Source organism: Chelonia mydas, chromosome 10 (genome assembly GCF_015237465.2).
Source record: "Chelonia mydas isolate rCheMyd1 chromosome 10, rCheMyd1.pri.v2, whole genome shotgun sequence".
Taxonomy (NCBI): domain Eukaryota; kingdom Metazoa; phylum Chordata; order Testudines; family Cheloniidae; genus Chelonia; species Chelonia mydas.
Genome location: NC_051250.2, coordinates 64,935,294 through 64,948,216, shown reverse-complemented (window position 1 = coordinate 64,948,216; position 12,923 = coordinate 64,935,294). Strand labels below are relative to the sequence as shown.

At 39.5% G+C, this 12,923-nt stretch overlaps 1 protein-coding gene across 5 annotated transcripts in view; it reads right to left on the bottom strand.

The window, feature by feature from the left end:
- Positions 1 to 12,923, bottom strand: part of TRPM7 (transient receptor potential cation channel subfamily M member 7) — a 133,267-nt gene that overhangs the window by 60,464 nt on the left and 59,880 nt on the right. For 4 of the 5 annotated variants that reach the window (XM_043523964.1, XM_043523966.1, XM_043523965.1 and 1 more), the window contains exons 9-15: positions 12,780 to 12,903; positions 11,830 to 11,902; positions 8,800 to 8,900; positions 7,920 to 8,054; positions 6,217 to 6,270; positions 872 to 1,012; positions 362 to 496 (exon numbers count right to left, since the gene is read on the bottom strand). In XM_043523964.1, coding sequence (XP_043379899.1) covers positions 362 to 496; positions 872 to 1,012; positions 6,217 to 6,270; positions 7,920 to 8,054; positions 8,800 to 8,900; positions 11,830 to 11,902; positions 12,780 to 12,903 — 763 coding nt within the window. The remainder of the gene's footprint in view (positions 1 to 361; positions 497 to 871; positions 1,013 to 6,216; positions 6,271 to 7,919; positions 8,055 to 8,799; positions 8,901 to 11,829; positions 11,903 to 12,779; positions 12,904 to 12,923) is intronic. The other variant, XM_043523967.1, reaches the window with a different exon arrangement.

Below are 12,923 nucleotides of genomic sequence, written 5' to 3'. Positions count from 1 at the left end.
GAAACCTGTCATTGGTAACAGTTTTTTACTAACCTAGAGCCAAATCCTGCTCACTTTACTAATGCAGGTAGTTTCAATGGGACAGATTCATCCCTGATGTAACTGCGTTCAGTGATGTTATACCAAGGATGAGTTTTTTGCCCTTAAATACCACTGCTTATAAATAATATTTAAAATAAAATAAATGCATTATTTATATAGCCCTTGCAATGGGCTAAGCATTTTACAGAAAAGTATGAAGTCAGAGGATCTATTGACTATATTTTGCCACAAATTTCAGTAGGGCCAGGATTTCACTCTAGGTTCTTACCTTGAAGAATTTACAATCAAAAAATGGTGAAATCTTATGATACAAACATACCTTTGGTTTGTAAGGCTGTGCAGTTTTGATGAAATGATTATGTCGCATTTTCTCTTTTTTATCTGCCCTGTTACCAAAAGGCTCATGGCTTTTACGCAGTTGAGGAGTATTATTTGAAGGATTACGCCCAGACCGCTGGAAGAGAAAAAAAAAGATGCTAAATGTTGTTTTTAAGTTTCTTAACACATTTGGATAAAAACACTATATGAGACAGCTATACAAAGCCAAATGTACGACTATTTAATTGAAAAATTGTGTAACTGAGATGGTTATCATGGATTATACATTTGATCTCCATATGATAGCTAAAATCTTAAATAGTAAAATATTTTTCACATGAATAATTCTTAATCACACAGCTAATCCCATTGCCCTTAATGGATTCAGTCCTGTAACAAAGATTTACAAGACTGGGCTATAATTTTCACAAACAGTCAACGGTTGTTGGTGTTTAGACATTTTAAAAACATGTAAATGTAAAGCATTTTAAGCTTATCAAACTCCACATACCCGACTGTTCCCACTGAGACTGTTGTATATGACTCTAAAGCGTTTTCGCGTATAGGTGCATCTGTAGGTTCCTCCCATCAAATATTCAATAACAAGCCCTACATCAATCAAGTTGATTTTATATCCTGGAGGAAGGTTTCCCTAGAAATATAAAACTGCTCTTAGCGTTGCAGATATATTACAACATAGTTAAACTTATTTACAGCACTTTCACATGTATGTCAATTCTAGATAACGAGTGAGTTAAGCCTTTCATTCTAAACGCCTGTTTGAGGTTTAATATACAAAACTATTTCAAAGCAGAGTAGATTCTACTTTGTCAGGTACAGTAATTTTCCATCTGGAGGTTGTATGTATTTTTTGGTTTTGTAACTCAAGTACTATTAACCTATTTTATTTAAACAGAAAGATATTTTTTAGATTCAAGCAGCTTAGATTCAAACATTTCAAGCTGTGTGACAATGAGATATGACTGATACAACTGCAGACCCTGGAAGGACAGGAGTTTGCTAGAATGGCTCTATTCTTTCTTGCCAAGAGGATCCAAACAGCAGCATCATTTGTTTGCTTCAATAAGCCTTTGCATTGCAAGTGTATCTCACATCTTTAAAGTTGTCTAGAATCCATTTATATTCCTCATAATAATCAGCAATTTTCTTCCAAATTCTGGAACTTGAACACGGAGTATTTTCCCATGGAAGTTCCCTTAACATTTGTTTTTGGTTGTTTTTTTGTGTGGGGGTGAGGTTAGAAGAGAAGGTGTAGGGGATGAATATGGGTGATTGTATCTCTTCTGCCCCTCTATGGCTTGAAGTAGAAGATTCCTGGAGTGCTGCTCTAGTCTCTCCTTCCCTCAGCAGGCTGTGAACTAGGGTGGAATAGGAATACATCATATACTAATCTCCTAGTCATGACCTTGCCCAAGCAATTAGAAATCCTGTGTTAGGCCCTTCTGCTTCCCCACTACATTGGTTTCACTGCCTAGGGTCTTCAAAATTGCTAGAGATTATACATATGAGGGAAGGATAAGGATAAGTAGGACTTGCCCCAAAAGATCAGTGCCTTTATCTTATTGTTATGCTAGTTCTCAAGCCCCTCATTTACACTACATCAGGGATACCAAGTGTGTTGGCCAGTTAGAGCCAAGCTATACTTCTAATGAGACTCCATGGATTAAGTTAAGGCTATGGAAGACCCTTACCTCACAGTGAAACATCTATTAACTTCAGTGGGAATTCTGGGGGCAACAGATCAGAATTCTTATTGCACATCCCATGAGTACCCAGTTCATAACGGGGAAACTAATGATCCAATCAGTGGACTGCATTCAAAGTCCTTTCTAGGGCTGAATCTCTGTCACTTGTAAGCCAACTTTCCTGTTACAATTCCTCCTCCCCTTCCCTAACATTTGAGACATTGGGCTAGCCCGGAGAGTATTGCAGCTCAGTGTCGAGGGATTGTCAGCAGCCAAACGCAGCATTATCAGCTATTTATCCTGTCACCACATTGACATCATCTGCCTACAAGAGATGCACATTGCCACTGCAAGATGCAAGGTGCTTCAAGATTATCAGTTTTGACCTGCTGTGCCACACCCCACATGCCAAACACAGCCACACCAGTTATATCCAGTGAAACACTCAGATGCAGCTCCATTTACATCTGCTAGTAACTATGATATGATTCAGGTGGGAGGTTTCCAAATCGCAAAATGTTTACAAGCCAGTGAATGTTAACTGGGATCAGCAAGTTCTGCCCAGACTAGCACTCCCAGGTGTCTAAGTAGGGGGCTTCAACAGCCACCATCCGACTGGGGATACCCGGCATCAGATCCTAATGAAGACTAACTGGTGGAGTGGGCATCTAACAATGATCTTGCCCTCATCCATGATGCAAAGCAGGGAGGCACCTTCCACTCAGTCAGATGGTCTCATGAATATTTTCCTGATTTGAACTGGGTGTCATCTGTGGATAGTCACTCCCAACCTGTATCATGTCTGGTCTTGGAAGACCTCCCACATAGCCAACACAAACCTTTCATTATCCACATCGACACATCCACAACTCCCAATCATTAGATCCTTTAACAAATAGAAATACAACTCCAGGAAGGCAGACTGGAAGAAGTACACAGATGTTCTAGTAAAAAGCGTCATCACCATACCATCACACAGCAACCTGGTCAACGAAGCTTTCGGTCGACTCCAAAAAGACATCTTCAAAGCCGCCTGCATGTCCACACTAGGTGGCCACCATCCAGTCTACATGCCATGCCTTGATGCTGAATGTGCTAAACTGCTCGGTCATTGTGAATCCTGTAGTGATCCAGATATTGCTGATCAGCTAATCAGGTCACTGGATGCTGCCAGACGGCCACAACAGGAAGAGATGATTTGGAATGTAAAAGTCACTCACTCAAATGGGAAACGCTGGAATTTGATTGGTCATCTTGGTGCAGATCAGCAGCCCTAAGCTGAACCACCTGTCACACCAAACCAAGCTGCCAGCCATCTGGTGACTGTGTCAAACAAGTCCATGACAAATAGCATCAGTTCCATCGGAGTAACATCACTCAGCAACACAGAGTCGTCCACAGCCACAGAGTTAGACAAAATTCTGATACCAAGAGCAGCACTGCTGCTGGCTATGACAACATATTGCCAGAGCTCCTAAACATGAGTACCAAGGTGCTTCATCAGTGGCTGGCACAGTTCTTCACATGAACGGTCAACAAAGAGTAACTTATGAAGACATGGCGAATGTCAAAAGTCACTGTTCTCCTGAAACTAGGGAAAGACCCACAATGGTGCAAGATACTGAACTATATCCCTGTCGTCTGTGACATTCACAGAGCTGGAGTGTCTTCACTTCTGGGAACAGTGAGTCAATCCTCAGCATTTGGCAAGCAGGCTTTCAGAGGGTGAAGAGTACCTGCGATCAAATGCTAGCTTTGACAACATTCACTGAAAACAGTTTAAAAAAAACAACAACTGAAGATGGGAGTTGTATTTCTGCACCTGAAAGCAGTATATGACACAGTCTGGCACATGGTACTCTTAGTCAAATTGTCAAGAGCACTCCTAGCACGGGTAGTCAACATTGTTGACCTTCTAATCCGCAACAGACGTTTCCAAGTGTATATGGAAGACAGAGATAGTGCTTGGAAAAGACAAACCAACAGTCTACCCAAAGGGTCTGTGCTGGCCCCGATGCTTTTCAACCTGTACACAAACAATCTTCTGTTTATCCAGTCCTGCAAGTTCACATACCATATGGCATTTGCCTTAGGTGTCCAAGCAGTTGCCAGAACTTGAATATGCCCTAAACACTGACTTGATTAAGATTGCCAATCACTGTAGTGGTTGGCATTTACAACCACGGACAAAAGAACAGCCACGCTCAGTCAGACTGATGGTCGATCTAGCCCAGTATCCTGTCTTCAGACAGTGGCCAATGCCAGGTGCTTCAGAGGGAATGAACAGAACAGGTAATCAAGTGATCCATCCCATTGCCCATTCCCAGCTTCTGGCAAACAGAGGCTAAGGACGCCATTGATGGACCTATCCTCCATGTGTAACCAAGACACTTTTCAGTATGTTCCATCTTTACAACACCAGAGAAGTCCCAGAACCAAATATCTTTCTCAATGGACACCACTTGAAACACAAATCCCACCCAGTCTACCTAGGAGCAATCCTAAATAGATCTCTCACTTATCCTAACAATCTGAGCAAAACATGACGAAGGTGAGGTAGCATAACAACCTTCCAAGCAAATTGGCTGGCACTTCACTGTGAGCAAATGCTCAAATGCTTCAATTATCTGTTTTAGCCTTCTGTTACTTTGTACCATAATACAATGCTCCGGTCTGGCTCAATCAGTCTCACACCAAGTTGGCTGACACACAACTACGCTGCACCACCTGCATTGTAACTGGGACGATTTGACCCACAACAGTACCATGGCTCCCCGTGTTAAGCATCGTCACTCCCGCACACATTCGTCATAAGGATGCTATGGCCAGAATGGTTGAGAAGATGAGGGCAAACCTGAGCCTACCACTATGCAGAGATCTCTTTGACCATCCGAGAGTGCACTTGTTGAGGCACCAGTGTGGGCCCATTTACCCTGTCCATATTTCTCTGCAAAACTAATGATCCAACCAGTGGACTGCAGCTGACATCAGAAACTCGTCTCCATGCCACTTCTGGGCTCTTCTGAACTGATTTCAAAAGACCTGGGTCAATGTGCAGCCAGATTTCATACCAGGGGCCAATAAGAGGATCCCACCTGCAGCTGTGGCCAAAGACAGACAATGTCACACATCACTGACAACTGCCCTCTGACCAGATTTGATGGTGGTCTGAGGGCTCTGCACTCCACTGATGAGGCTGCTGCAAATGACATTGGCAAGCTCCACATCTGACAAGTAGAATGGGAGCTCTGCCTCATAGAACAAGCTCCTTGGATACTAGCTTTACTACTGGTCCAATCCACAGTGACTCTGCAAGCAGAACTCTTACTAAGATCAATGGAGTTCTTCCCAGAGTTTTTACAAGACTGGGCCCTATTTAACTATTGCTGTAATTCAATCTCTGAGGGAAGAAAAATTGGACACTAAAAGGGTAACAGATCAGGAACAGTCAGTCTTCTTTTGCCCAAAACACTCTAAAGATGGTGCTTACTGCAAATGGAAACTAACAGTTTGTAGTACTAGTATCTTCTCTTTTGGGAACAGAATTTTACAGAACAAAAACTAATCCTAGTTCAGTTTCCTCTTTCATCAGGCTCAAGACTCTTTCACAAGACTCTTAAACAAGGAGATGGCTGAAGAAGGTAGCTGACTAGGATGATCCTCATCCATTTCCCTTTGCATATTGCTCTAGAATATCATTTCAGCCACTACTGCTGCTGTAACGGCAGACGAGTCTTAAATTAATGATCACATGGCATAAGGCCTGTGGATCTGGAGTTTTGCTTGGACTAAAATTTTATTATCCCACTGATTTTTACTTAAGCGCTTTTGAAAATTTTACTCTTGATCTTTAATTATAGGTACACACCTACTAACTTATCACCACAAACCATCCTTCCAAAACTGTTGTGAAAATGCTTTCAGTGTGGCCACAGTAATATCATCTACTTCTCAGAATCAATTCTCCCATCCCACCTGACTGCATGCTCTTCCAAAATCTGGGTTTAAAATACAGATATGTAATTAATAAAATTAGGATTGGCTAACTGTTGTTGATATTAAAATAAACCTAACAGTCTAAAACACTAAGACTTAAATTGCTAGCAAAACATCTTATTTCACAGTTGTTTGATACAAGTTTAAAGCATACCTGTTTGACATCCCGAACAAGGTGAAAGAGTGTTGGGTTAGTTGGGCCTTGTTTCTTTACACACACAAAGAGAAAAAAAGACAAGACAAGACAGAATTTTGGACAGTTAAATTATAAGTGATCTTAAATATGCAAGACTGACATGAAAACACGGAAGCAAAAGCAAAAACCTGATATTTGCATATTGACCTTAATGAAAGAAGTTCTCTCTCTAAACTGTTAGCAACCATCAGATACAAATAGTCCACCATCTAGCAATACTATGTGCTAAGCATTTGCCCTTTGTTTCTGGTTTTCCTTTCTGATTTTGTGTGTGTGTGTGTGTGTGTGTGTGTGTGTGTGTGTGTGTGTGTGTGTGTGTGTGTGTGTGTGTGTGTGTGTGTGTGTGTGAGAGAGAGAGAGAGAGAGAGAGAGAGAGAGAGAGCGCGCGCAAGCAAGAAAATGTGAGTGAGAGAGAGAGCGAGCGCACGCGAGCGCAGGTCAATGTACTGTAGCTCTTGTCTCACATCCACAGTATGGAACACCACTCATCAATGTATGGATTCTTGTAAAATTTTATGTATAATTTTACTTTTTAGCTCTCTTAAACCACAGAAATCAATTCCATTCATGTTTACAGAATTTAAAAATGAAAATAATTGAGTAAAGAATTTGTCATGTGATAAGTTACTAAGTAAAAGTAGTTTTTACTTTGATACAACAGTCTTCATTTCCTAAACTGCTGTATAGCGTTGCTGTTAGAACATTTGCCATGCTCCATCCCAGAAGTGGTTGTACATCAGCAGTGTATGAAATCATCTCTGTACAATTCACTTAAAAGTGTGAAATGCTATATATTAAATATTTAAACACTTTAACAAATATTAATCGTTAACTATTTATTTACATATGGCAATAGTATATTGCCTTTATATAGTATCTTTTACTTTGAGAGTGGTTTATAAAGATAAATATTGCTCACATTTTACAGATGAGGAAACTGGGTACAGACAGAGATTTTTTTTTTTTTTTTTTTGGACAAAGTTAAACTATTTACAGAATCGGGTGTAGAACCTGGTCTCCTAGTTCCTAATCCTTTGCTTTAATCACTAGACACTCACTTACAGAAAAAGATTATTTTTGTACTTTCTAAAACAAAATTCAAATTATTTATACCCTCTAATTTCCCTTGAAAAAGCCAAAAGTAACTGTCATATAGTTACCATAGTGTTTGTAAAAATACTCTGAAGATGTAAAGCACATTAACTGCTAAAAAGCACAAAATATTGTTTCTTTCATTAGATGGCTGTCCTCCATGAACACCTCATCTTGGATCACAGGGACTTCTGCATATAACTTTGATAACCAGTGAGTTTCAAGGCTTCTTGTACAGATTAGTTGTCAAATGCTGACACTCAGAATGTTCTTATCTCCTTCAGTGCATGCCTAAAACTTTAGTTCTTTTATAATGGATCACCATAGAAATACATGGTTATATGTTGCACCTACTGTTAGTATGATCACCTAGTAAAATAGTTAAATATAAGGAATAAATGCCCATGAAAACAATGTTTCTAGGTCATCTTTAAAAATAAGTAGGCATACAAACCAAGAGTTTTCTAACAGCTATTTTTACAAATTTTTCTAATTATGACAAGCTTACAGCTGTGACTTTATAAATTGAATACAGTATATAAAATTCTCTACAATTGTCATTAACTTACTGTGTTGTAAAGCTCTTCCAGCCTGGGAATTGTAAGGAACTTGTGCATGCTTACTCCATTTTCAATAAGAAGTTTCACAAATGCAACTCGATCCATCACAAGGGCATCTAACATAGCCTGTTCCAGGGATCCAACCTGAAGGGGATGGAGGGAAGAGGAGGGGAGAGTGGTAAACGAATTACTTATTCAAAGGCTATTACTGAGGTAAATGTACCTCTACTTATCCAGCAGAACTAAATTAAAACACAGTCTCATTTATATACAGATAAGGTAAGCAAGGAAATAGTGAGAGGGTATTTAACAACTTTTAACAAGTTGTTTCGAAAAACAAACAAGGTCAGAACTGCCATTAGTTCCAACAATGTCCCTGTGGTTTGATTGCGAAGTACTGTAAGGTTATTTTATTAATGGAAAACCAAAATCTGAACCTTAGTACCCAAGCCAATTTACGAGCCACAGACAACAAAAGAAAAGAAAGACGCCCCTGTTTAATACCCAATGTATGTTTCTTCCAACTGACAACAAGAATCTGTTCCACTGGCTTCTTTTTAAAGAGCTTTATAAGATCATGTAATATGAAAGCAGAAGAAGCTAATGAGTTGAGGTATCTTTAGATGTTACAGCTCATGATAAATAAGAGAGTTAAGTTTTAATCTTTTGTACTGAATATTTTTCCACTGGTACTTGGAACATTTAGCACATTAAAAAAAAATCCAATAATTTTAGATAAGTAAAAAACAAAGTAGCTAAATGTCCAGAAATTGCTCTCCTAAAAATGTCAGTATTCTACTATTTCTACAGAATCAAAAGGTTCATTTTTTGAAATAATTTAGCTTGTCCTATAAAGTACCACTATGTTTAATCTAGAATATTTACATACCAGCCACTGTTGTCCATAAACAAAAACATGATTTTTGGCAATATCAACTCTGTCCCACGCCAGTGTAAGGACAAGCTGGTCAAATGCAGAAGCATTTGTACCTAAATCAAACAAACAAAGAATGTATATTTATAATTTAAGTTGCTCATAAAATGAAGCCTTATTTCATAAGTTTTCAAATTTTAAGACACCCTAAAACTGTTTGAAACAAATATTTTTACCCCAAAGGAAACACATAGAATTAGAATATATTGTTTTTATTACTTAACACCATATATCCATGTCATAAGTAAGTAGCTGTAACAGAACAATTACTCACTTTGGAAAAAATTTAAACAAAAAATACATAAATATCACTGTACTATACAACAGGTTTCAGAGTAACAGCCGTGTTAGTCTGTATTCGCAAAAAGAAAAGGAGTACTTGTGGCACCTTAGAGACTAACCAATTTATTTGAGCATAAGCTTTCGTGAGCTACAGCTCACTTCATCGGATGCATACTGTGGAAAATACAGAAGATGTTGGTTTTTATACACACAAATCATGAAAAAATGGGTGTTTATCACTACACAAGGTTTTCTCTCCCCCCACCCCACTCTCCTGCTGGTAATAGCTTATGTAAAATGATCACTCTCCTTACAATGTGTATGATAATCAAGGTGGGCCATTTCCAGCACAAATCCAGGGTTTAACAAGAAAGTCTGGGGGGGGGGGGGGGGGTGTTAGGAAAACAAGAGGAAATAGGTTACCTTGCATAATGACTTAGCCACTCCCAGTCTCTATTCAAGCCTAAGTTAATTGTATCCAATTTGCAAATGAATTCCAATTCAGCAGTCTCTCGCTGGAGTCTGGATTTGAAGTTTTTCTGTTGTAATATCGCAACGTGGGGAGGAGGGATAGCTCAGTGGTTTGAGCATTGGCCTGCTAAACCCAGGGTTGTGAGTTCAATCCTTGAGGGGGCCATTTAGGGATCTGGGGCAAAAATTGGGGATTTGGTCCTGCTTTGAGCAGGGGGTTGGACTAGATGACCTCCTGAGGTCCCTTCCAACCCTGATATTCTATGATATTCTATATTCTAACTTTCATGTCTGTAATCACGTGACCAGAGAGATTGAAGTATTCTCCGACTGGTTTATGAAAGTTATAATTCTTGACATCTGATTTGTGTCCATTTATTCTTTTACGTAGAGACTGTCCAGTTTGACCAATGTACATGGCAGAGGGGCATTGCTGGCACATGATGCCATATATCACATTGGTAGATGTGCAGGTGAACGAGCCTCTGATAGTGTGGCTGATGTTATTAGGCCCTGTGATGGTGTCCCCTGAATAGATATGTGGGCACAGTTGGCAACGGGCTTTGTTGCAAGGATAGGTTCCTGGGTTAGTGGTTCTGTTGTGTGGTATGTGGTTGCTGGTGAGTATTTGCTTCAGGTTGGGGGGCTGTCTGTAGGCAAGGACTGGCCTGTCTCCCAAGATTTGTGAGAGTGTTGGGTCATCCTTCAGGATAGGTTGTAGATCCTTGATAATGCGTTGGAGGGGTTTTAGTTGGGAGCTGAAGGTGACAGCTAGTGGCGTTCTGTTATTTTCTTTGTTAGGCCTGTCCTGTAGTAGGTGACTTCTGGAAACTCTTCTGGCTCTGTCAATCTGTTTCTTCACTTCCGCAGGTGGGTATTGTAGTTGTAAGAATGCTTGATAGAGATCTTGTAGGTGTTTGTCTCTGCCTGAGGGGTTGGAGCAAATGCGGTTGTATCGTAGAGCTTGGCTGTAGACAATGGATCGTGTGGTGTGGTCAGGGTGAAAGCTGGAGGCATGTAGGTAGGAATAGCGGTCAGTAGGTTTCCAGTATAGGGTGGTGTTTACAGTGCTAATAAACGATGGTCACATAGTGTCCAGGAAGTGGATCTCTTGTGTGGACTGGACCAGGCTGAGGTTGATGGTGGGATGGAAATTGTTGAAATCATGGTGGAATTCCTCAAGAGCTTCTTTTCCATGGGTCCAGATGATGAAGATGTCATCAATATAGCGCAAGTAGAGTAGGGGCGTTAGGGGATGAGAGCTGAGGAAGCGTTCTTCTAAGTCAGCCATAAAAATGTTGGCATACTGTGGGGCCATGTGGGTACCCATAGCAGTGCCGCTGATTTGAAGGTATACCAACTGTTTGAAGGTTGAAGGTTTTTTGAAGGTTTTGAAGGATTTGAAGGTTGCCAGCTGTGCCCACATATCTATTCAGGGGACACCATCACAGGGCCTAACAACATCAGCCACACTATCAGAGGCTCGTTCACCTGCACATCTACCAATGTGATCTATGCCATCATGTGCCAGCAATGCCCCTCTGCCATGTACATTGGTCAAACTGGACAGTCTCTACGTAAAAGAATAAATGGACACAAATCAGATGCCAAGAATTATAACTTTCATAAACAAGTCGGAGAACACTTCAATCTCTCTGGTCACACGATTACAGACATGAAAGTTGTGATATTACAACAGAAAAACTTCAAATCCAGACTCCAGCGAGAGACTGCTGAATTGGAATTCATTTGCAAATTGGATACAATTAACTTAGGCTTGAATAGAGACTGGGAGTGGCTAAGTCATTATGCAAGGTAACCTATTTCCCCTTGTTTTCCTAACCCCTCCCCCGACTTCCTTGTTAAACCCTGGATTTGTGCTGGAAATGGCCCACCTTGCTTATCATACACATTGTAAGGAGAGTGATCACTTTACATAAGCTATTACCAGCAGGAGAGTGGGGTGGGGGGGAGAGAAAACCTTTTGTAGTGATAAACACCCATTTTTTCATGATTTGTGTGTATAAAAACCAACATCTTCTGTATTTTCCACAGTATGCATCCGATGAAGTGAGCTGTAGCTCACGAAAGCTTATGCTCAAATAAATTGGTTAGTCTCTAAGGTGCCACAAGTACTCCTTTTCTTTGTACTATATAAACGGTTACATTTTCCCTCATATCACTAAAGTGCAATTTTGGGGTTATTAAATGCCCTTAAATTTAAAACCTCACCTTTTAGCAGCGCTGTAAGTATTGCAACATCAATATCTTGATGTTCATCTGACCCAATATGGAATACGGTAATCTGTTTTATTAAAAAGAAAAAAAAAAACACATAATATTGAAATAAGTATTCCATCTCACTTTTAAAAACAGTGTCTCCTCTGTATTTTGTAGCACAAGGGATAAGCCTTTCACCATAAGGAATATAAAAATCTAAAATCAGTTTGAGTTTATGAGAACTTTGTTAGCTCGTGTTTAAATACTGACACAAGATTGGGATTAGAGTATGGGATGCTAATTATTGCCCTCATTCAGAAAAATACTTAAGTATGTACTTACATCCATCTTTATTAGTAAAGCAATTAAGCAGTTTTCAAAACACCACCCCATAAGCAAAATACCTAAATTCCATTGACTTCAATAGGACTTTATGTTTGTGCTTAAAATTAAAAATGTGCTCAATTACCCTGCTGATTAGGGAATACTTTCCTGAATCATGGCCACTAAGACTAAACATTTTACTATAATACTGACCAAATAACATTAAAAAATTATTTCAGTTTTTGGGCCTCTATGTAGCAACAATATACTTCTTTAATTACAACATCTTGGGTTCATTTTATATTGTAAAATATCTTTTATTACACCATTTTGTGTTGATTAAAGAGAAAGCATTCAAGCTTACACTGAGCTCTTCTACACGTCTGGTTACAAAACCATCATTGATCATCATATGTAATCACAGTAAGCAGAATCACTTGACCAAAGGTAAGAAAAAATGAACAAGAAAATTGGAGTTTGACTTTTATTTGGGGACATTCTATCTTCCCTAGTTGTTCAGATTCCATCCCATAAAGATGGACCTTTATTGATACAAACAATCTGAGATGAATCTAAAATTAGATCTTACAAGTGCACATGCTTGAAATAAAAGGCTTCCTGTGCTGAAATCCACTTACAAGTTCTTTTTTTTTCATGCATTCCAACAACGTCTGAAACAGATGAACTGCCTCACTCTGACCGAAATTAAATGTCTTTTTGATGGTTGAAATGATTTCAGGTTCTGCTCCATCAGGAATATTTCTAAGATTACAAAAACAACC